This window comes from Maylandia zebra, linkage group LG23 (genome assembly GCF_041146795.1).
Source record: "Maylandia zebra isolate NMK-2024a linkage group LG23, Mzebra_GT3a, whole genome shotgun sequence".
Lineage (NCBI taxonomy): Eukaryota > Metazoa > Chordata > Actinopteri > Cichliformes > Cichlidae > Maylandia > Maylandia zebra.
In genome coordinates, this window is record NC_135188.1 from 42,814,463 (window position 1) to 42,839,301 (window position 24,839).

Genomic DNA, 24,839 nt, shown 5'->3' on the forward strand with positions numbered 1-24,839 from the left:
TGTACCACCGGCAGATAGAGGAGGTGGCTGATATCCAGAAATCCTACCAGTGGCTGGACAAAGCTGGACTGAAAGACAGCACAGAGGCACTAATCATGGCAGCACAAGAACAAGCTCTGAGTACAAGATCCATAGAGGCTGGGGTCTATCACACCAGGCAAGACCCCAGGTGCAGGCTGTGTAAAGATGCCCCAGAGACAATCCAGCACATAACAGCAGGGTGCAAGATGCTAGCAGGCAAGGCATACATGGAACGCCATAACCAAGTGGCCGGCATAGTGTACAGGAACATCTGTGCCGAGTATAACCTGGAAGTCCCGAGGTCAAAATGGGAGATGCCCCCAAGGGTGGTGGAGAATGACCGAGCTAAGATCCTGTGGGACTTCCAGATACAGACGGACAAAATGGTGGTGGCTAACCAACCGGAAATAGTGGTGGTAGATAAACAGAAGAAGACGGCTGTAGTGATCGATGTAGCGGTTCTGAATGACAGCAATATCAGGAAGAAGGAACACGAGAAGCTGGAGAAATACCAAGGGCTCAGAGAAGAGCTCGAGAGGATGTGGAGGGTGAAGGTAATGGTGGTCCCCGTGGTAATCGGAGCACTAGGTGCGGTGACTCCCAAGCTAGGCGAGTGGCTCCAGCAGATCCCGGGAATAACATCGGAGATCTCTGTCCAGAAGAGCGCAGTCCTGGGAACAGCTAAGATACTGCGCAGGACCCTCAAGCTCCCAGGCCTCTGGTAGAGGACCCGAGCTTGAAGGATAAACCGCCCGCAGGGGCGTGCTGGGTGTTTTTTTTATATATATATATATATATATATATATATATATATATATATATATGCATGCATTTTTATTTATATTATGTGCGCATTGTACACTCTGACCTCTGTCAGACTTGATTGCTTTTCAGTCGGGAAACTTGCACAAATGCCTCAGACCACATTACAAATTGCAATTTAAACATTGTGTGGCACAACCTAATGCAAGATGTGTGATAAAAGCATTATCATATTTGTTTTATGTGAGTGCCAAGATTTTGAAAGCAAGTGAAAAAAAGCAACTGAAAATCTACTTAATTCTCCGCTAGAATATTTGTGTAACGGCGATATCGCGACAACCTACTACTAAAATCTCGCGATTTCTAGATTAATAACATTCGAGAGGCGTCTGCCAAGTTTGCTAGTATTACTAGCAGTCCGGAAATAGGGACATTTCAGATTAAGGGGATGTAAGCCTCTTATCGTCTTTCTTAAGTTTAAGAACAAGTTTAAGAACACAAAACATTAATAGTATGATAGTATACGTTATTATTGTTATTATTATTATTATGGCCTAAAATTTGATATAGATATAAAATTATACCTAGTTTGGTTTTTTTTTAACCTTTTATTTTGGCGTCACCGGATAATTGCGTTCACATTGTTCGCGTTCCCTTCACGCGCTTCGTGGTGGCTTCGTCTCAGCTTCAGCTAAAGAGCAAACAGACAACAGCTGTGTTTGCTTGAAGTATCAACCTTGAAGCTGAAAATACGGGACTTTATTGCCACTTGAAATTCAGTAATATCGTTTTAAAAAGTTATCTGAAACCATTAAGGAAATGAAATAGCTGTCATTTTACATAACCACAGAAACGGGCGAGACGCAAAGGAGAAATAATAACAACATCAAAACCCGGCAAACAAAGAGGTCCCCTTTTCAACGGCATCATTTTTCCTCCATATTCTATAGTTATGAGTCATGTGGCCGTCGAAAATGCCCACGGTCTAGAACAGCAGGTAAGCTGTGTTTCTTTTATATGTCTTAAATGTTCGCTTTAGAAGTAATGTAAAAAAACGGCAGTGGTAAACATTAGCTTGCCGGCTAGCCTGGGTCTGCTAACAGTATGCTATTGTGCTAGCTTAACGTCGGGTGCGCTGCTTTTGTTCGCGCACACGTCTGACGGTGGCTGCGGAGCATACGACATGAAAAATGTTTTGGCCCCTCTACAACCTGACCAAGAATGCCTTTATTGAATTGCATTCTAGAAATAAAACATCCGTGTTTTGCTGCTAGACTGATCGGTGTTCTTTAAAACGAAGAGCTAAATGCGAAATGACGCACGAGTGGTTCCTCTGGCCCCCTCATATGAACACATGAAACGCACCCCTCAACTGTTACGTCCACTGCGCTTGTCTTGCAGCTCGATATAATAATAAAATGGAGGTCAATGTGGCTGGAACCTGCGGGTCTGCTTGCTACACAAACAATGCGGCGTGACTGTCGCCCTCCCCGGCTTTTAGATGATACGCAGCATTTTCCAGACTTCCATGTTTTTATGTTGACTGCGTCCCGCTAAGAGATGGTCATTTCTTCTGCGTCACCAGCAACGTAGTCTATCTGTGTCTGGCTGGATGGTAACAGAAAAGTACTGCATGTACTCGGTTGATATTTTGGAGAGCCCCTATTGGGGAAAAATGTCTAAGAAGGAGTGTGATGCGCAACCTAGGCCCCTATTTCAGCGACTTATACATCCTCATGAGTTTAGTTGGCTTAAGCTGAATGTCACCGCCGCCACCCCCCAACACAGTTAGATTTTTGGTAATGAAAGCATTAAATACAAAGTTGTTCCCTGGACAGCAGTGAGATTTGACGCACCAGCATCGCATCTCAGTATCCCAGACCAGCTGTGGCTGGGTGCAGTTTGCTGACATCATCATGATAGGAATTCAGCACGCTGGAGCTCACATCTCTGTCTCCCTTTCCCTCGCTCTTTTTTTTGTTTGTTTTTTAAGTCTGCTGCAGAATACAAAAATAAAAATGACTTCTAGTTTTCTTTTTTCATGTCAAATCTGAGTACTCAAACCAGTCCATGCAAGAAAAATTTTCACACTCCTTATTATACAGAAACGTTTTTTTTAAAGGTAGGCAGCAGCTCTCTGTGTCACCTACTCTTAAGGATAAGTGGTCTGTGGCCTCAAACACAGCCTGCCTAACAATCTAAAGACTAGTTTCCACTTATTTGGTTTTACAGGCATTCTTAATTTATGGGACTAAATGTTGCTTGGGTGTAATGGAAAACTACAGAAAGAAACAGGGAACCAACGGTATTTGAGAGGAAAAATATTGACTTGGGGTTGGTGATGGTGGATACATATACCAGTGACACTGAGCTGTCTTGTAGCATTCCGGTTGTTCAGTGATGACGCGACGAATCCTACTTCCGGGTCTAAAGTAGTCTGCGTTTAATATGGCTTTTGTGTTGTTAACATGTTTAATGTTATGTATTTTCTTCTATTTGATCTCAAAAAGCTCCTAAAACAGTCAGTGATCACTGTTGACCTCCCTCGTCTTTTATTACCGCTAATCATTTATTTAAGCTCAGTTTTTAAAACCTTACGATGTAACTACAGCCCAGCCCATGCAGCAGTATATGAATGACTAACCTCGTATTGTGGATGGATTATCTCAGTTGTTCTCCTGGCTGAAGTTTGGTCCTTTTACAGCATCCTGCCATGCGATTACATTTGTTCCTGACCACCGACAACACTCACGTTAACTTTTATCGAGTGGAAAAAAGTTAGCTTGTTTATATTATGCTAACATAGCTGTGTCGCTAGCGGTCACGTAGCACATCATTATATACCAGCTAGCCCAACTTCAGTAACCCTACAAACGTCACTGCTGTTTAGTTTTCTGTCTTCATTTATGCTGGAAGTGATAGCAGAGCTGTACGTTTTAATTTGTTTCCAAAACCCCGCAGTCAGGACATGCTATATTGTATTTAGATAGAAGCTAGCGAGCTAACTCCCTGCTAACTTCTAACTCCGTTAAATGTCATAAATTCCGTTTTCATGGATGCCTGGATGTTAAACTCAATTGTTACACCTGGTAGAGCAGAACGCTGATCATTTTATTAAAGATGAAAGACTTTAGACAGTTTTTCAACTCTCAGTAATCCCATAGTGATCGTTTGATATATGGACCTGCAGCGGAGTTTAGACCCAGACACGGCTAGTGACGTCAGACTGAACAACCGGATAGGGAGATTACTACAGAAATGCTACTCTGTGTTTGTGTCTATGATGGAGAAAAATCAACTTGTAATGCGACCAGTTAATGTAAGACATGGGCAGTAATAGCTTTGATAATTCATTTTGTTAAAATGTAACTTAAAGTTTTAGGTTGCTTGAAGTGGGTCAGTGAGTCCTTTTCTGTTTTTGTGTTTTGTTTTTTCCCCCCTCTAGCTCGCTGTCCTAGACTTGAGCGCTGCAGACGGACAAGGTGGTGGCAATAGCAGTAAGCAGCCTTTGTGTTTTTGTTAGAATTTTTCATTTTGTCATGATAAAAACAAACAGGTTTAAAAAAAAAAAAAAAAAAAGTGACTGCTGTATGTCTGCATGTGGTACAATGCATCCCTGGTGCTGTGTGGTGATACTGAAAGCAGATTTTTCTGTTAACTTAAAATATGCATGTCTTTGGATGATGCAAAGGTTTTGAAGAAATTTTGTCTTTAAATCTTTTATTATTCATTAAACACGGTGACTTTTCAGTTACATGATCTATTTTTATTTAAGTGCAGAACATCTGTTTTTAATACAGTGACATTTAGTTGCAACCATGTGAAAATGAATATTTGCATGTCACCTTTAAGTTTTTCTTTACATTATAGTTTAATAATCTTTTGTCATTGCAGTCATAATTTGTGGGTCAACCTTGAAATGGTTAGTTAGATTTGATTATAAATGCAGTGTGACGTAAGCGCTGACTGATTCTTGGCTGTCTGTCTCTTTTGCAGGGCGATATATACCTCCACATTTAAGGAACAAAGATGCTCCCAAAAATGGTGAGTAGGATCCACTTAACCTTGTTTCCTATAAAGAAAAATCTGAATTGTGTTTATTTTTAGGCCACTGGGAACTCCCATCACTGATTCCTACCAAATAAATCATTTTCATTTTCAGCTTTCATAGCTGAATTTCCGTGTTTTCACTGATTGATTAGTGAAATCCATCGACATCGTGATATTTGATGTGATGTGCGAAGGGCAGGTCGAACTGCGAAAGTGCACTCTCATTGGCTAATGATTTGTGATTGCCAAGTAGCAACGAGCGTACCCTGGATAATGCTCCTTTGTGACTCTTGAAACAAATAAAATTTACAAGATGGCCTTTAAGTTGTGTTGATTGTGACCTGAAGCAGGGAATGTTTTAGTGAGGTCACAGAGTGGGAGCTGATGTCAGGTTTTCCCTATATGGCAAATAAAAAGAGTGCAAGTTTAAAGCACTTCAGGTCTGGTTTTGCTTTTCAGACACAATTTTCAGCTCTGTCCATCTTTATTTCTCTATGATTAGCAGTCGATCTCCTTCCTCTATGCTCTGTTTTTTTTAAACGTTATTACCACCTATGGTTGATTTTTGGAATAGTGAGGAAGACATAGTATTCTAAAAGACCCCACACTTGTAACTCTACAAAGTATCTCTATTATATCAGCATCTGTTTTTAACCATGAGTTACAACTGGAATTTCATCTCCTAATCCAGCAGGAAATGCCTTTGCTGCTGGGCGACAGGGTGGTTACACCATCGCGCCTGCAGCCAACTGTAAGTTCCTCTCTGAACTTCTGATTTTCTTGGATAGAGTTGTGCAGAAGTTGGGGAATTGGTCTTTTTTTTTTTTATATTGATTTTAGAGTTGTTGTTGTTTTTTGTAAATTGACTTATTGATGAGTTCATAGTGAATGCCTTAACATTTAAGTGCGGCTGCATATCGGAAGCAGCAGCAGAAGCATCTGAAAGTGCTTCTTTGAGTTGGTTTGTTTAATCATTTTGACCTGATGCATCTAATTTCCTACCTTTTCACAAAAGTACATTTTTCATTAAAAATTAATTTGATAGATGTCAAAAGGGCTAAAATATAATTGCTGGTGTTTTATTGGTATGCTGAAACAACACTATATGGACAAAATACTGGGCCACCCACACATTACACCTACAGAAGCTGTTGATCATACCATGACGCTCCCAGCGCAGTTTTTGTGCTGATGTTAATGCTAGAGGAGGTTTGCTGAGTCAGCAAAGCGTTGGCGACTTTACGAGTTTTACACCCGTGACAATGGGACTGAAAACACTTGAATTGAAAAGATGTAAGAGGTGTAGCCAAATACTTTTGCCCATATAGCATGTATTGCCAGCGCTCCACCAATAACAGCAGTGATGGTCATGAAGACGATGTTCCTGCAGGTGTGATGGTATTTATTAATTATTTTGTGCACTGTTTCCTCTCTGCAGACGGCTGGGACGGCACGCGCAACAACTTTGTCAACGGCTACCACGACAATCGCATGACGGGCAACTCATTTAACCGTGGCCCGCCTCGCATGGAGCGGGGAAGAGGTGGCGTTGGAGGTGGTTACCGCAACAACAGGGGTGGAGCCTTCAACCCCATTAACCCAGCACAGCCAATGGGCTTTGCTGGGTATGAAAATAAAGGTGCGATTCAGTTTTAGTGCTTCCAACATTTCTTTTACTTAGCTCGTGCATCCAGTATGTGCTCATTTACCTGCCTCTCCACTACATGAATGACTGGATGCGTCTGCTAGCTGTCGAAACCTGATAGTTTTGTGGTGTTCTCCTTTTAGACGCAGGTGGCTGGAACACTGCCAAGGACGCCTATAGCAGTTTTGGCAATAACCGTGGAAAGTCTGCTTTCTTCAATGACAGAGGCAACGCTAGCCGAGGAAGGTGAGTGGATCACATACAGTGTTGAGAGCTTATGTTCAGCGTCAACAGAAAATTCCCATGTTTACTATAAAAGCTAAAAAACGACCCTCTTGTGAACCCTTAAAATGGTTTATTATTACCCAAAAAATGTTAAGTGGAGAGCTGTGGTTCTATAATTTGGAAAAAGTTGCCTCTGTTAGATTTGTATTGTTGATTGTCATTTATGCTTAGAAATATTTACTTATATATGCTTAGAGTTTTGTAATTAGTTGTAGATTGGTAGAGGTTTTGATCCTTGATAGTCTGCAAACTTTGTGTGTATTAGACAGCACTTTGGGAGCATGAGAGGTCATACCGTGTCTTATTGTTTTATGGTAGGATTAACGTAGTTGCGTCTGTTCTAGTCTAAGTGCTCTTTGTTTAGATGAACTGCAGGACTTCCTCACCGTGTTATCTAGGATGAACCATCTAGGGTGAGGGGGAGGCTACCCTCTTCCTGACCAAGGATGTTTGACCCTTTGATCAGCAGTCCACACACACACACACACACACAAACACACACACACAGGCAAGGTACTCTTTGTGTGTATGTAGACGTCATATGTTAATGAACTTATGCATATTCATGTAACCTCAATAAAAGAACAGTGGTACGGGAGAACGGACGAGAGCAACTGGGGTCAAGCGAAGGAACGGTGCCTGTCCGGTTCTCTCCCGTGCACGAGAAACATGAAGTCTTTGCCTACTTGTGTCTTGCTTTGCAGTGTAATTATATTGTCTTCAACGTTCCAGCGGATGGGTTCAAGCTACAAACCTATCAGCCTCATTATTCATCATTAATGTGTGCGTGCTGTGTTCAGGTTTGAGCATGGAGGATTTGGTAATGGAGGAGGAGGAGGAGGAAACAGCCGCTGGGTGGAGGAATCCAGAGATGACGGAGACTGGTCCAAACCAACCCCTCGCAACGAACGCCTTGAACAGTGAGTCTGTGCTTTTGAGCCGCTGTGGGAGGTGTAGTCTACTTTCTAATTTATTGTAAGATCAGGAAATTTCAGGTAAACTTTGCAAAAGTTAAAAATTAGTCCACAGAATTAGATTATTAGACTAGTGTAATTTCACTATTAGACTGTGAGTCATATTGTTGGGATTTCATTGGTTCTTGTGTAACAGAGTAAAACACAGGAAGGTGAAAGCAAATTCTTTGACGTTTTGTTATTTCCAGTTGTCATCTTAATGAGATTTGTTCTTAACTTATTTGCAGGTTTCTAGTCTGATGTCAATATGGAAGCATCTTTAACTTTGTCTGTTATGGTTCTGCAGCATTTCCCTTACCTGACACATGATAAATTCAAATGGCTGACCAGCCCCAGTAAAAATAATGCTAGGTTTTTATTCTTTTAAAATTCGTCATTCAGATAAATTATCCCAAGAAATTGCTGCAGTTACTCTGAGCAATAAAGTTCCAGAGCATTCGACTAACCTTTGCTGCTCTCTCCGTAGTGAATTGTTCTCTGGCAGTAACACTGGGATTAACTTTGAGAAATACGATGACATTCCTGTTGAGGCCACGGGACAGAACTGCCCTCAGCACATCGAGAGTGTGAGTTACTCACATTGTATCAGATACCAGCTGCACTGTTGCTTTTCTTTGCTCTTTCTGTACACGTTTCTGTTTGTGATCTCAGTTCCAAGACGTGGACATGGGTGAGATTATCATGGGTAACATTGCTCTGAGTCGCTACACCAGACCCACTCCTGTCCAGAAATACGCCATTCCTATTATTAAATCGAAGAGAGACCTCATGGCCTGCGCACAGACAGGTAGTGCACAAACATAACAAAATATTGGAATTGGGTCGATGAGAGGAACAGCAGAAATGGATGAGGCTGTCCTTGTGTGTTTCAGGCTCTGGGAAAACGGCAGCATTCCTCTTGCCAGTCCTCAGCCAGATCTACACTGATGGACCAGGAGAGGCCCTTAACGCAGCTAAAGCATCAGGACAGGTAAAAGAGAAAAATCAATATTATCTAGTTAAAAACAGCTAATTTCATCATGGCTTTGAAAGGGGCAAAACAAATGGTTCAGGTGCTGTGGGGGATTTCATGGTAAAGTAATTTAATTAAAGCATATCCTCCAGATTAAAAATAAAAGCATTAATTTCAGGCACGTGCACACTTCTACAAATGAATGGGTATTGTTCATATGCTACCACAAACGGTGAGCACAAGTTTCAGTCACTGCAACAAACAAGCAGACCTGCTTAAGTTGATCTTTTTTGATACCAGTAGTATACTAGACCATCAAAGAAGAGGCAAAACAAGCAGCAGTTAAAGAAAAGCAAAACCCTTTAAGACACAAGTCCTACCTGTCAGCAGCCATCTCGATATGACACCTGGCACCTATTTAGGGAGTTATTTTGTCTAATTTAATTTAAGCTGTTATTGAGAAAGAAAATTATCAGCAGGTAAGTCTGATTTTAAAGCTTGTCTTTCTTTCCTCTGGAAGTTTTTATTCGGCTAACTTCACTGTTGTTGAATTATTCCATGAACTTTAAATCTGGAATTATTTGAGTGCCACGTCTCTGATAATTGTCTGGTAATTCCTGTTACACGAGTTCTCCCCTAATTTACATTGTGAAGCCTTTAGGGGATTTTTGCTCTCACGAGTCATACTAGTCCCTGATAGGTTTGCCACATGTTCTGTTCTCAATCACGTTTGTTGCTGTGAGACTTAAATGTTGTGTCTTTGCTGCTTTGCAGGAGAATGGAAAGTATGGCCGTCGCAAGCAGTACCCCATCTCCCTGGTGCTGGCTCCCACCAGAGAACTGGCACTGCAGATATATGATGAAGCAAGGAAGGTATTTAAACACATTAGTGTGTAATAATTTTATTTAATGATGTGATTTTTAAATTTGTGTGTAATTGTTAATACATTGTATTTTCCTGTTAGTTTTCCTACCGCTCCAGAGTGCGTCCCTGTGTTGTGTATGGAGGAGCAGACATTGGCCAGCAGATCAGAGACCTGGAGAGAGGCTGTCACCTGCTGGTGGCCACTCCAGGAAGACTCGTGGACATGATGGAGAGAGGGAAGATCGGACTGGACTACTGCAAGTAAGACCTAAACGCGAGGAGTGAGTGATGGGTAAATGTCTGTTTCATTTTTTCCAAATTTCAAACTCTTTTCTTCTGTTTCCTTTAGCTACCTGGTCCTAGATGAGGCTGACCGTATGCTGGACATGGGCTTTGAACCACAGATACGGCGCATCGTCGAACAGGACACCATGCCTCCTAAAGGCATCCGACAAACTATGATGTTCAGCGCTACGTTTCCCAAAGAAATCCAGGTATATCTTCATTATCTGCAGTAATTGTGATAGAAATTGGAACTTTTCTTCTTCTTCCTCTTCTTCTTCTTTTTTCTTTTGTTTTTTGTTTTAATCCGCCCGTTACTAATAAAGAAAAGTGCAGCAAGCATTCACATGGTGATCAGTGCTTCATTTTAAAGATGTAAAATTTTCCATCTGTTTAGTCAGACGGTGCAAAACAGTTGTGTTAAGCACATATTTTGCTCATCCTGCAGATCTTAGCTCGGGATTTCCTGGAGGATTACATCTTCCTGGCGGTGGGCAGAGTGGGTTCCACCTCGGAGAACATCACGCAGAAAGTGGTGTGGGTGGAAGAGAGTGATAAGCGGTCTTTCCTCTTGGACCTGCTAAGCGCTACAGGTGAGCCGATCTCAGCTCAACTGCCACATGTCCCAACACATAACATAAATACTGATTGCAGCCTGAGTAGACTTATCTGCAATTATCTCGAACCACACACACACAGTGCGATTTTATTTCCCCTGTCTTATGGTCATCATCATATTGTCATCCTCACATCTCAACCAATACATTACTGTGTTCCCCATGCTTAGCACAGTGTAATGTCCATCAGCACCCTTTGTCTTTCAGTGAAAATTTCACTTAGATATGTTTGTGTGTGAAATTAGGAAGATGTATACCTCTAGGCTGCCCTGAAAAAGGTTTAAAACCTCTAATTTAAAAGATGCTCTTTCTATATTTGTGGTAGTTGGCAAGAAACATTGTTTCCTGGATTATATTTGCCTCCAGATGGCAGTGGTCTATTTTTATTACAAAATATCTTCTTCTTCAGACTGAACTAAAAAAAAAAAGAGGATTTTTAATTGTTTGTGGCTGGGAAAACAACCTTATTGTTTTGTTAGTGATTATATGGCAACATTTTAAACCTCTGTTAAATCAGCAATATCAGACACACAAGCATTGCTTTCAAACTGGAGTTTACATGTCAGTGGTTTGTGGTTTTATCCCAAGCCATCCCAAGTGAGGTACAGGACAGTACTGGAGACAACATAGAGAAACCTGGTAAGATCCTCAAACAGGAAACTTTTATCTGTCATTTCATATTTTAAATAATTTTGCTCGACTTTACTGTTCTGTTCTTTTTTTTTCGTGGATGGAGAATCTCCTGTTTATTATGTTTATTTAGGTTCTGTGTCCCATTTCACACGTCAGGTCCTCTCATGTGAAATTAAACATGCCTGTTGTTTGATTTTATAGCTTAAGGTTGTTTTTGTGTCATCTTTAAAGTATGTTGCTGTGATGTCTTTAGGTCAAACCCATAGCTTTAATGGAGAGAGTCTGGTCATGTTGTGTTCGTGTGTTGCCGTGTATCTAACTTTTGATATAAGTGTAGGTCAATTGATGATGTTGATGCGGGAAGAATACAGTGACCAGAATCTTTCCATCAGTGCCTCTAGTGAAATCTGCATGAAAACACATTGCTGCTGGTCATTTTACCCACACTGCACCTCCTGCTGCCTGTTGCACTGTTCTGCTCATATAACAACATCTGCTGTAAAGTAATGCTGGTAGATTTAACCCTGAAACCTGCATGTTAGTCACCCCATGGACTGACACACGTATATACATGTAAACATATGATCTGTATACAGGGCTGCTGCAACAAACCCACTAACTGATGTGCTATGGAGGATTTCCTATACAATCAAGGGCGTTGATTTATGTGTGCATGGCAGCAGAAAACCGTTCACACGTAAAATTGTATGATTCATTTAGATGCTAACTGATCCCATTGGCTAGAAGGCAAATCAATCTCATGTAGTGGACTGAGAAGCTTAAAGTTCAGTTTAGCAGGCTAGGCCATCAGGGATGGATTTTAATTTATGTGCTTGGTTCTCATAATTGCTCGTGCACTTAAATTCTATATAATTCCAGCATGACTGTAACTTCATTATTTGTTTGTTCCACAATTTGGTCCAGTATGTCTGCTACATAAAGTCAGAGTCATAGTGGCGCAGGATTATTAAACTCAATCTTTATTTAGTCCAAACACAGTGCAGCCCTACAGTTGTTTTATTCTTTGTAGCATTAACACCCAGTGTTTCCCCCTCTTGGTTGACCAGGTAAGGACTCATTGACCCTGGTTTTTGTGGAGACCAAGAAAGGTGCAGACGCCTTGGAGGACTTCCTATATCGGGAAGGCTACGCCTGCACCAGTATCCATGGTGACCGTTCCCAGAGAGATCGAGAGGAGGCCCTGAACCAGTTCAGATCAGGAAAATGTCCCATCCTGGTGGCTACAGCGGTCAGTAAAAACATCCTGTTGGGTGCACGTTACGGTGAACCACAAGAGGAACCTTTCTGTTAACTGACAACCACAATCGACATAAAACTGAAGGTGTGAGTTTTTAAAGTATCTGCTCCTGTTTTTGTGATCTCAGGTAGCAGCTCGGGGTTTGGACATCTCCAACGTGAAACATGTTATTAACTTTGACCTGCCAAGCGACATAGAGGAGTACGTCCACCGTATTGGACGTACGGGACGAGTAGGAAACCTGGGTAAGGCTAAAAGTAATGTGATTTAAGGGAAGCATCCTCTTGATTTAGGATGAACCCCATTTACTGCTCTTACTTATATTGCTTCAAAAAATGTCTCCTGTTTTTAAGTGTTTTTTGGGGGTTTTTTCTGTTTCCTGTAGGGCTGGCAACATCATTCTTCAATGACAAAAACGGGAACATCACTAAAGACCTCCTGGACATCCTAGTAGAGGCCAAACAGGAAGTTCCCTCATGGCTCGAGAGCCTGGCCTATGAACACCAGCACAAGAGTAGTAATAGAGGGCGCTCTAAGAGGTACACACACACACACACACACACACAGATTCTGTCTTTAACTTGCAAATGTTTGTTTTTGTTATAAGTATTAAAACATTTGCTGGTCTAATCAGAATCCCTAAACACTGATTTATTTATTTTTCTTTTATCCCACAGGTTCTCTGGCGGGTTTGGAGCACGAGATTATCGTCAGACTGCTGCAGGAGTCAACGCCGGAGGGTTTGGAGGACGTGGAGGAGGACGCAGCCAGGCAGGACATGGAGGAAACCGTGCCTTTGGAGGAGGTGAGGCTCTGATCTTTGGATAGAAATTTATTCATTAATGTAAGGCAGGGGTCTCAAACTCGTGGCCCGCATATTGATGTGAAGAAAGAAATTATTTTACCAAAAATGATTTAACACGACGGCAGAGTGTTACAGGCATGGCCCTTTAACCCTTTAAGACCTAGCATAGAACCAAGTCTGCCAGAGCTTATATTATATTTTTACATGCTGTGAAGCCATTTTTGGGAGCATTTCAAGTTGATATACATCAATACAACCATTATAGCCCAAATTTAAATAATATATCTGCATTAAGTGCATAGTAATTACATAAATTGCAAAAAATGCAATAAACTACAAAAAAATTGAAAATCGTTTTTGTTTTTTTAACATATATTTCTAGTTAGAGAAATTTAAGAGGCTCATCCTTCAAAACTGTAAATACAAAAAAGTTGCACAAAATAGTTTCCCACCACAGGAAATTTATTTTAAGTGTCTTCATAGTTTTATTTTTGAAATACACCAATTTTTATATAATGCAGGAAAAACAAAAATAAATATTATAATGCAAATTTGCAAAAAAACAGCATATGCATCAAAATAAACTATTTCCAGCAGTGCAATATGAGTCCTAAGCATCCCAGAAACGACACAGAAAGTCATAAAGTCAAACATAACTTTTAAAAACACAAGTATAGGCTCATAAGCCCCTGATGGTGAAAAACTACATTTCTGCAAAATGACTTCACTTCCGGTTTCGGGCAGGTCATGGGGAACATGCGATAGTTCGCGCTGATGGACGTAGGAAGTGTTACAAACAGCTGATCGGATCGGCAAAGCGTGTTTCTGGAATATTATGTTTTTGTTGCTGCAAGTGCTTTTTATGCAGTTTTTGCAAAGTTATATGTGGAAGGAAACTGTGACCGAGGGCAAGCTTACGTGGTTTCAGTGCTACTGGGATTTAAAAATAGCTACGCAAAACGGAGCATGCCCGCTCCAACTGGCTTTAAAGGGTTAAGACTGTAGCCTCACGGGCGGTGTAGTCTGTGCTGCAGGGAGAATGTGTGGGACCGCCCCTCCCGCTTTTCTCTGTGTGAGCGTGAGGGAGGGAGAAAAAGGAAAGTAGAAAAGTACAAGGTGCTACCGAGCAGAAACGGGAGCTGGAAGCATGTAAATATAAAAATAACCACTACAGCCAAAAAGAGTGCCTGACGAGCCCAGTTGTAAGTACGCTATTAAGACTCGACTGTACGCTGTGTTCGTTTTTTCCTCCGAAACAATAAAGTTCTGCTGGAGCAGCCTTTCAATGCCTCTCTCTGTCTCTCGCTAGCAAAGTTGACCCAGACAGTAACGCTAGTTCCCGGCTACGAGCCGGAACCCAAAGTATTAGCCAGAGGTCTCCTTACCGCGGTTCGGAGCCGCGGACCTGGCCGAGGTAACAAGAGAGTGCAAACATGTTGCGGGCTGTGTTAGTTCAGTGAGAGAATTATTTGGAAAGAAAACAATTTTCACTTGCAGTCAAAAACTAATGTGTACGCTTATGTCTGCATTTTTATTTTGTTAAATACAAACAAAATTGTAGCAAAAGTGCTGCCAGCTGTTTATTTGGTAGTTCAATGAAACTACTGTACTACACTGCTGAGTGACTGTCTTCTGCTCCTCAAATACATCTCATTGCAATGTTGACCTTGTGCTAACTTGCATATGACAACTGAAACTGAAAGGCTTCAGATAGTTGAGAGCAGAGATGGGCAGTAACGCGTTACTTGTAACGCGTTACTGTAATCTGATTACTTTTTTCAAGTAACGAGTAAAGTAAGGGATTACTATTGCAAAATCGGTAATTAGATTACCGTTACTTTCCCGTAGGAACGCTGCGTTACTGCGTTACTAAAACCGTGATTTTTTTTGCGAGAATGTGTCATGACAGTGACGTAAGCAAGTGCGACGTTGGTGACAGCAGCTGTGTGCAGATCAACAATGGATAACATATCGAGTGCGGGAGAGAGTATGAGCGTGCAGCGTTTAAAGCGTGGAAGTACTGACCTTACTTTGAGTTTGATTCCATAAAAAGTGACAAAAACATTAGCGTCCGCTGTGCGTGGGAAGAAAACTTCTTTTTACAGCGAAAAAAACCCCTAAACTTCCGAGCAAGCACCGAGTAGCTACGACGTAATGGGAAACTCACAGAAACTCGCGGATTCTTCAACTGACCGCGGCACACCTGCACCAGGGTAACCCTCCGCCTACCCTGCTCCTGCTTTACAGGTGAAAATAGAGCAAAAGGACCGCTGAGTCTTTGACTTTATTTATTTTCTGCTGTGTTTTACTTGCATCTGTTTGAAAGAGTGAGTGAAAACACAAAAAATATTTTATTTTATGAGCTGGAATGTGCAGAAAATAGGTTTAAATGTTAAACTAATTTATTCAACTCAGAGAAATTTGCATATAATTAAATGTTTTGCTTGATGCATAAAGTTAAAAGATTAAAACTGATAAAACAAGTTAAAAAAGAGACTTTTCCATTTGATTACATTTTGTATGATGGATTATGTAGAAAAAGTAGAATTGGGCTGAAAGATCTATCACTTTATCACCTCTTCAGGTTGTAAATCGTGTTTTTAAAAAGTAACTAAGTAACTAAGTAATTAATTACTTTTGAAAATAAGTAATCAGTAAAGTAACGGGATTACTTTTTGGGGGGAGTAATCAGTAATTAGTTACTGATTACTTTTTTCAAGTAACTTGACCAACACTGGTTGAGAGTGAGAAAAAAAATTGCGTTCATGTTTACAATTTTGTCTTGTTACACAATATTTGGAATTAAATAAAACAAGCAAAACACTTGTTGTTTGGTTTTTTTTTTTGTACTATTTGGACACTAAAGTGGCCCTCCAATAAGATGATGGTGCCAGAAGTGGCCCGCGGCTCATTTGAGTTTGAGACCCCTGATGTAGGGTGATTATTGTGCACATGATTGTAGTCACATGATGTTCATTGTGTTGCTTTTTACTGGGCCCCCCGGGATACTTTTTTCCCGTTTTCTGAGAGCTTGTATAGAGAGAAATAAAAGAAGAGCACTTGAGTTTGCCATATATTGTTGTACTTTTAATATATTTTGATGGCGAATATATACTGAATATATTCAGTGCGAATTATTGTTTTACAGAACTGCACATTCAGGATAAATGTTTTACACCAGACCTGCATTATAGAGATTTGTTTTGCCTGGAAACACTAATTTCTGATACTTGGGCGATGAAATGCTACAAAAGTTTTACTTGATTAAGAAGGCTTTCTTTTCTCTTCCCTTTGTCTTCTCAGGCGGCTTCAGCAACTTCTACACCAGTGATGGCTACGGAGGAAACTACTCACACTCTCAAGTTGACTGGTGGGGCAACTAGGTTTCTCCATCCCTCCCTCCCTCGCTCATCCCTCTTTCCTCTTCTCACTCATCCTCCATTCTTTCTCCACATCAACGTCTGCATCCCATCTGTCTTGTTACCACCATTAACCCCAAGAAACCCCCATGCATGTTATTAAACTATTTATGCTCATTTATGTAGCTTCCATCCCCATCCTTCATGTCTTTTAAGTCGTTGGAAGAGTTTTCTTGTGCTTTCTATGTCCACCTTTTTTGTTTTGGTAAATTAGCTTTTCTCCTCTTGAAAAAGACCACATTATGAAGAGATTGTTGAATTTTAGTTGTTTACTTTTTAAACACTGGACACAGGCTTACTTGTTAGCTTCCAGCTAGCAGCCACCTTAAGACCATTTTCCCTCTGTGACACGTGTGTGCTGGTAAAAAGACCTGGGTGTTTAATTCCCTGAGATTTCAGCGTGTGGGCTTCTTCAAAGAGGGGAAAATCCTTTCTTTATTTCCCCCCACCTTATATTTGAGTTTGATTTCACTGTGTTTTCGTCTGCATTTACACTCCCCGCGTGACCTCATGTCATCTTTGTATTTAACGCACGGCCATGTTGTAAATCGCTGGCCAAAAACTTTTCTAAAATATAGCTATAGGCAGGACATAAAAGCAAAACATGTCTGCGTATAAATTCAAAAATACTGGCCTTCACGTATTGGAGGCCACAGAAACAAAATCTTTTCTTTTTTTCACCTTTTTTAAAACATGAAACTTTATCGAGGTCTGACACAGATGTCTAACAAAGAGACGAGTGGCTGGACAAACTGAAATGGCGCTGTCGGCCATTAGCAGTGAGGATAGCAGACAGTCTTAGGACTTATGGTTGTTACTGCAAATAGCATTTTTTTTGGTTTGTTGTTTAATTTTAAGATAAGTGTTTATGGAGAATCATTTGTTTCTGTACTGTGCCTTTAAGAATTTAAACTTTGTCTCTTATTTCCATTGTTTTTATTGCCGTAATACGTTAACTGTCCACAAGTATTGGCCCACGGTGACTAAAAGTGTGTATTCAGTGTCATTTGTTGGTTTAAATATGTTTTCTTTATTTTTATTTGGAAGGAAGCAAACTAGGCTTGAACTAAATCAAACCTTGGCAAAAAAAAACTAAACTAAAACTACGATGAGGAAACTCAAAGCATTTCCTTATCTGTCTATTAGAGACTGAGCTAATTCCCCAAAGCATATAACCACTGTAAGCATATTTGTGGATTACTTTACTCACTCTGGATGAGTAAATATAAAATGGGTCAAAAATAACATTAATCGTACTGTTAAAGTCAAAGAGCCGACGAGCAGGGCCGACCACAGTGGCTGTATGCTTTTGGGAACCCGAGTCCTACTCATTGACACTTGTGTCACATCTATAGCTCAGCTTTGAGCTTGCAGTTTGGTTTCTCAAAGCCATCTTGTCACTAATTGTTGGGTCACTGTGTGCCACTAACAGGGCCAGCAGCAGTCACGTTATGTTGCTCCTCCCCCTCTTATTATCCAGATATGTAGCCGTAAATGTCAAATTCCTCATAGCTTGCTGTAATTTAAAAAAAAAAAGAAGCCAAAGTCTGGTGCCACTCGAGTCACATTAAATTACTGTAACCGCTACACAGTTTGAAACACCTTTGCTTAGAAAACACTACATGGCTGCTGCTGAAAACAGTTCCCAGATTGTGTCTGCTGCCGTTCAGCTGACTCTTAGTGCCATCATGCTCTTGGGAATCTACCGCTGCTTTTAACCACAAACATTGAAACCCTTGTTTTGGGAGAAGCTTTCTCTTGAGGGGGGGGAAATATGCAAACTAAAAAGAGGTCCAAATTTTCTCGCTCACTCTATCCTGGAGAGTTGCATGAAGAGTCTTCTCTAAAAGTAGTCATTCCAGTTTATTCTGTTAGGTCTTTTAAGCTCTGTTGAAGTCGGGCGTTAAAAGTGAAGAACTGGATCATCCTTACGAATTAATTTCACTGCAGAGACAGCTTGGGGCTTCCCAAGGAATGCAATGCATCGTATCTACAGCACGTTTTAGCCACGTGTGCAACTGTAATCAAGCGCAAGATCGCGTCTCGGTCCAATTCCTCCTCTTACTACTGCTTTCAGTCAGCAGATAGTGTTTCTCAGTGTTGAAGTCACTTCCTCGATGAAATGTTTACAAAACTAGATTTCGGCCAACGCGCACAACAGCCGTACACTGGCAGCATATGATTGCTTTCAAAACACTTACCACCCAGCCCACAGAGCTCCCAAATGGGCCACACTCCTACTTCTTCGCACTGATGCACGTCCACTCTCCAGAGTAGTTTGCTATCTGGACTGGCAGTCTTGGCAGCTATTACAGCGTATTCACCTTCTGCATGCACGACACGTCCCAGCACGTGCTGCACATTAATAAACGATGACAGCGTCCCGCCGCGATTGTCGAATGCGAAACCCAACTCGGCTCAGCACAGTGAGAAACTGTCAGGGTAAATTGTGCTTGTGGAAAAGTTGCTGCACAGAACCGATCGCATGCATTTAAATCCTTGGTTATCCCTACTTGGCTCTGCTTTTCAACCAGGCTTCAAGGGGCCTGTTGACCCAGGATGTCCATGTTTCGTCCCTGATTGAACTTGAAAAGGGATCTCCGCTGAACATTTGGATGGTTCAGTGGTAGAAATCCAATCCTCCTCCTACTCCCACCCCCCCAAACTGGGCCTATTAAGAGCCAAAAAAAAGCTCTGTTACTCCAGTGTGGGGGTGGATTAATTTAGTTATGTTTACATGTAGAACTCAGATTAAATGTAAATAGTTTCAACAGAGAGGAATCTCCACAGAAAAAGAATGTGAAGTTAAACAACACTTGGTGTGCATGAGAGTCACACTTGATCACTCAACACTAGACCAAGACGGGTCTGGTGAGCTTAGCACAGTGGGCAGTTTGAACACCGCTGACTAAAGTTCGAAGACAAAAGCTTGTATTCTTTCAAGAGAATACACACGTCTGTATAGAAATAAATTCACCCAAATTAATGCGCACCAGGTGGATTAACCCTCAAACTGCCCACTGACTCTGACAAAGCAGGACCAAGACTGTAAAACATATTCAAGTGTTGTTGTTTTTTGGTCAAGAAGTTTCAAATGCCAAGCAGATGAATCCAATTCTAAAGCAGGCTTTAATTATGTTGCAGTTATTTATTTTATATCATAGTTTGTTTGTTTTGTTTTGCCTCTTCTAATCAGTCTTAAGCTCCCTTTCCCTCGGGTTACATTTGAGGGGGACGTTGGGGAAACTTTGTTTAACAGCATTTTTTTTCCTTAAGAGTTTGAAGGGGTTAAAGCAGTTAAAGCAGTTGGCTGTTCATTTACTAAATATACAAAGTAGATTTTTCCAGAAGCTTTTCTGGTGCTAAAAGACACCAGTCAAATATAACTGTACGATATCTCACTAAGCCTGGTCTGACTCAAAATGAGGGGCCAGGAACAATGCTGCATTCAAGGACGGCTGTGGAATGATAGAATTCAGCTGTACTCCTCGATGTCCACCTGTCCCTTTTTATGCATTTACAAACGAACCAAAAACAGGAAATTTGAGTTTTCTTTTCAGCTGCTGTTCCAGCGCGGGTCAGATAAACAGTTACTGTCGCAGCTGTCACTAAGTTTGAGACTGCAGTCTAACACGGGCTTAATGACTATGAGCGGCGGTTGAATCGGTGATTCAAATGTTGACCAGAACTGTCAGAGGTGTCCCAATAGATGATTTTTTTTCTCTCTCTTTTTTCTTAAAGCACCTGTTTACTGATCAGCTTTCTTCTTGAGGTCATGAAACATTTTACTTTCTCCTGCAGACTTCTTGTAAGAGCTGTTGCAAAGCATTGAAGGAATGAAAAAGCAGGAAACAGGACAGCAAGTTGCTAATGACAATCACAGAACTCCCTTCACACACAAACAGAAGTCTTTAAGTTGCACTTTCACACCTAGAGGTTTAATTAAATAGCTGTCTTGCTGGCATTGTTATAAAATCAGCTTCAACCTTTAAAACTCTGTAGGAGGAACTTTACTGACTGAACTGGCAGTCGGATACTGCTGACTGATTTTCCCTGTGTGAAAGCATTTCTTACTTGAATCAGTGGGTTCTGCTGACCATAAGCTTAATGTAGTCCCATTTGTTTTGTTACCAATGCTGCAGGCATGCGGCGTCGCAGGCGAATCCATTGAGTGGATGTGGTTGCGTAGATGTTGCTGTGCCTTCTGACAAGCGCTTGGCGGCACATTGAGAATCTGTTTTAGAAAAAAAATTTAAAAAATGAAGGAACCGGTGAACCTTTTTAAATGCAGTGTGACTTGTGAGAGTAAAAATTCAGTTTACCTCTTGCTTTGTAGATCAATCGTGTCAAATAGTGTTGTTCATAAATATGCAATGTATTTCAGTGTTTTTCTAGGGCAGGCTGGTTTTACCTGTCAGTTGTATTTACCATTGAGCTGTGTTAGAGCAACACTTAAATACCACTGTGCCCCCAAATTCCTGCGTGGAGGGGGGAAAAAAAACCCTCTGAACTTTTACCCCAAGTGCAATAGAGTTCAGTAACTTGTGGCTTGCTTTCGCTGTGTGGTCGCCACGATTCTCTGCACGAGTTTTCTGCTCGAGTACAAACTGGCACATGTGAAATAGCCCAGAGTTTTACATGTGAACGGTGCCTTTTGAAGTGGCTGAATCACTAAAGACTGAAATTTGTTGGTTAGGGCTGGGTATTTCAAACTATTGCAAAATTTTTGATTATTTTATGTAAGTGTAGGAATGTTTGCTCGGTCAGATGCTGGTATGATGCGGGGATAAAAAAAATTAAAACTTTATGTAAATGCTTTTGACTCGGAACAATTCAGGCACATTTTTTACTGACTGACAGCTGATTCCCGGTGCTAAAACTTGGACATGTTGCAGTTTTGTGCCGCTAATGTTACGTTTTTGAGAAAATATGAGCAGCAGGGCATTATGGATAGGAATGTAGATCAGGCACTTTATCTACCGCGTTGGTCCTCACAATTACGAATTCTGAAAGACTTCATTTTTTTGGCAAAATACCGCAAAACTCTTCATCTGCTAATTAGCAAATCTACCTTGGTAGCATGCTCATGTAACATGGTAAACAGTGCTACTGTTACATGCTAACTGATCATCAGTGTCTTGCTAGTGTCACTGCATGTACCTTAACTATCTCACACACTTTCAGCAGTAAACAAAGTTTAAGAAAAAACACAAAAGTTTGTGTCATGCAGAAAATGCTTTGTTTACTTCCTGCAAAACTGATCCAGCACTTTAGTTCTTTTTGTTTTTTTGTTTCCCAAAACCTTCTGATGCCTTAAATGAAGGGTGATACCCAGCCCTAATGGAGCTGATAGCAAACTTACCTGTGATACAGACAGCACTGATGGTCAGAGAACAATTAATGGTGCTATGCTTCCATTGCTGCGGCCTGCAGGGCCCCCTCCGTTATAGAAAGACCACTGAGTTTTACACAAAAGACTTCAACAAAAGTCTTCTGTAGCACACGTCCTTTAATCCTAAAGAGGTACGACTGAGAGTGAGTGTGAAGACAGTGTAGAGATGTTAAATAAGAAGTGTGTGTGTGTGTGTGCGCGCGCAAAGGTTCTTTGAGAATTTTTGTTTTTAATTTTTTTAAATTTTTAATTGTTTTTTTTTTTTTTTTGGGGACCAGGTGGAGTTCTAGTTAACAGCAAAGGTAGGATTCAGCTGTTTGCACACAGAGTTCTTGAGTCTACTTTCACTGCAAGTTTGTGTAATTTATCAAGCATTTTTGAGAAATATTTATTTTTCTATGCCTAATACAAAAGCTGATATTTTACAAAGTGACTTGACCAAAAGACAGTAAACAAAAACACTGGCACTTGAATGTTGAATGTCATTGGTATGAGTGAAAAATTTCTATTTTTCTGGGGTAGTGTGAGCTTTTTAATGTTAAAGATGCGACGTGGGGGAGCGTTTCTCCGTCAGCGTCTCACCATAGCAAGGCTGGGTTTCAACAGTGGTTGTAATTTTCAAAAATCACCTGCATTTCATAAATACAGATGCATATATTTTGTGTAAGACCATTAAAAAAAAAACAAAAAAACAACAAAACACCCTAAAACCTCGCTCCTATCCTGTGTGCACATCTTTTCTTTTTTTAACTGGGTGGTTTTTGCAGCCACGGTTCTTCCTTACATTTTTTTTTATTTAACTTGTAAGAATGAAACTGAATTTTATCAGGCAAATCTGGCCCATATATCTGATCCTCAAGTCCCACTTTGAAGTCTTAATATTGGCATCTTCACTTTTACCATCTTGATTTAAAAAGAAACAAACAAAAAAACAGATGACTGAGACTGCTTGCTCATTGGCTAAAAATTTGTGAATGATTACCATTAGGTGTACCATAGATAATCCTTTTGGAAGCATATTATGACCAAGATTTACAAAATAGGCTTAAAAAAAAACATTAAAAACTGAATGAGTGACTGAGCCCATAACTCAGCAGGAAAGCGTTCTTTTAGCAAGCACAGCTATCGCCATCTGGTGGTCTTCAGATAGAATGCAGGTTTTAGGCACTTCTGTCTTGGACATAGCTATTGAGTCAGAAAAATGAATCTGTTTTATACCTTCTATGATCAGCTTGTTTAAAAACCTCAGAAAGCCGGGGGTTCTCTGGGGGTGGAGGTACTCGCAGTGCTTCCTGGTTATCGGCCATGCTAGCAACATGGCTGTGACGTGCTAGCATCAGCAGTCCACAACTTAGTCTAAACCTAAATAACTCAAAAAATAACCTTCATTATCATTTGTTGTTTTCATCCTGTATTACTTTTGCCCCTTGGTTTATAGATTTTTAGCACACTAGCACTTACCCTACGTTTTAGCGCTAGCCATCAATCTGTGGCCTAAAATCTGCTGAATCTACGCAATGCCTATGATTTTATTTTTGGCAGTATTCATGCTGTCATTCCTGAAAATTCCGATTTCAACTAAATAGTCCAGTCAGTTCTGCCAATTACAGTTTAAAGATGCCACAGTATCTTGTGTATCCCTGCGTAAAGCTCAACACCAGTGTTTTCCAGCACTACAGTACTCTTCTCCCAGCTGAAACCTCCAACTTCAGGTCTTCTGTTAATGTGTAAAGATGTGCATGTGGTGTAACATGAAGGTTCGAGGTGTACCACAGATTGTTGATTGCAGCCGATGTGATGGCGACACGTTACGAGAAACAGCCTCCACTGGTTACCTTTAAAGTCACATTGGACTCAGTATCACATCCGCAAACCTGTTTATGCGACAGGCTTCATTGCCAATAATAATCAACCATAAACAGCCATTTTTAATCGGCAAACAAATTGAGAAAATACCACCGTAAATGCCAAGGTTTGGATTAAAAAATAACAAGTTAACGATCAAAGACCATTTTGTAAAAAACGACAAAAACATGCAGTACAAAAAAAAGTGTCCAGATTTTCTCCAAGTCGTTTTATTTTTCCTTTTCTTTGTTGACTCTTTACACTTTTCCTTCTCGTTAATACCCTTGTTGTGAATGTCTGGCAAAAACAAGTGGCGATCTTTAAAGTCTTCATAACACAGACTTAACTGTGGTTCTATTGCTCCGTTGTTGTGGTTTGCATCTTTTCAGGCGTTGTTAGAGCTGTCACAGGGGTGTTTCTGGCCAATCAGAAATGGGGATTTATTTATTATTTTTTCCCCTTCTTGCAGCTGATCAGTATTTATCTGACCTGCAGGAGAGACAGTAATATAACGGACATTTGTACTGGTGCTCCTCTAAGCACAGACCCACTGTAGTTACACAGGGACTGATTGATTTGTCCAAAGACTGTAGCCTCAGCAATCACTGACGCATATCAGACGTAGGTGAACCATTACTTTACAGCCTTTTGTATGCACAAACTACATTTTGCAACAAAGTAATTGTATTTTTTGTCAGGGTGTCGTGAAAGACACACAAAAACAAAACACTTTGTGGCTTTATTTCAAGTTCAGTTTGTTAAAGTGATCTGAAATTCAGATGCTGAGGTGCATTTAGGAACGATTGCTGTTCTCTTAGCGAGCGAACTGAAATGAAGCCCAGTGCTGTCGTCATTACTGAATGGCCAGACCCCATAGTGTGGACGGGCAGCTGCACCAGCCTGGTAGTTAGTATTTGCTTATGTATTAGTTTAGCAGATGTGCACGAAGAGCACTGCACGAAGAAAACAAAACTGTGCAAATATTCTGATTTTACCACAAATAAAGGTTTGGATTTGCAGATGTAATCAGTGGT

The 24,839-nt window shown here is 40.7% G+C and overlaps 1 protein-coding gene across 5 annotated transcripts; it reads left to right on the forward strand.

The window, feature by feature from the left end:
• The first annotated feature begins 1,439 nt into the window (after positions 1–1,439).
• LOC101487926 (ATP-dependent RNA helicase DDX3X) lies at positions 1,440–24,831 on the forward strand. 5 transcript variants are annotated; one of them, XM_004573841.4, is made up of 20 exons: positions 1,440–1,780; positions 4,229–4,280; positions 4,780–4,827; positions 5,525–5,584; positions 6,272–6,472; positions 6,622–6,724; positions 7,564–7,683; positions 8,204–8,303; positions 8,389–8,524; positions 8,610–8,707; positions 9,464–9,562; positions 9,655–9,815; positions 9,904–10,048; positions 10,285–10,429; positions 11,042–11,092; positions 12,154–12,335; positions 12,472–12,589; positions 12,730–12,883; positions 13,022–13,149; positions 16,453–24,831. In XM_004573841.4, exons 1-20 carry the CDS (start codon positions 1,736–1,738, stop codon positions 16,530–16,532), a joined length of 2,226 nt encoding a protein of 741 aa, XP_004573898.1. In that variant the 5' UTR covers positions 1,440–1,735; the 3' UTR covers positions 16,533–24,831. The 5 variants fall into 5 exon arrangements, with proteins under 5 accessions (XP_004573898.1, XP_004573899.1, XP_004573901.1 ...); XM_004573842.4 differs by having other exon boundaries at positions 5,528–5,584; XM_004573844.4 differs by lacking the exon at positions 5,525–5,584.
• Positions 24,832–24,839: the final 8 nt, after the last annotated feature.

What these genes read in the sequence shown, in the direction of transcription:
- LOC101487926 (XM_004573841.4), top strand. Translation starts at nt 1,736, where the DNA reads ATGAGTCATGTGGCCGTCGAAAATGCCCACGGTCTAGAACAGCAG. An exon ending in CGCAACGAACGCCTTGAACA is followed by an intron (nt 7,684 to 8,203) that starts GTGAGTCTGTGC and finishes CTCTCTCCGTAG; the next exon opens with TGAATTGTTCTCTGGCAGTA. An exon ending in ATCGGACTGGACTACTGCAA is followed by an intron (nt 9,816 to 9,903) that starts GTAAGACCTAAA and finishes TGTTTCCTTTAG; the next exon opens with CTACCTGGTCCTAGATGAGG.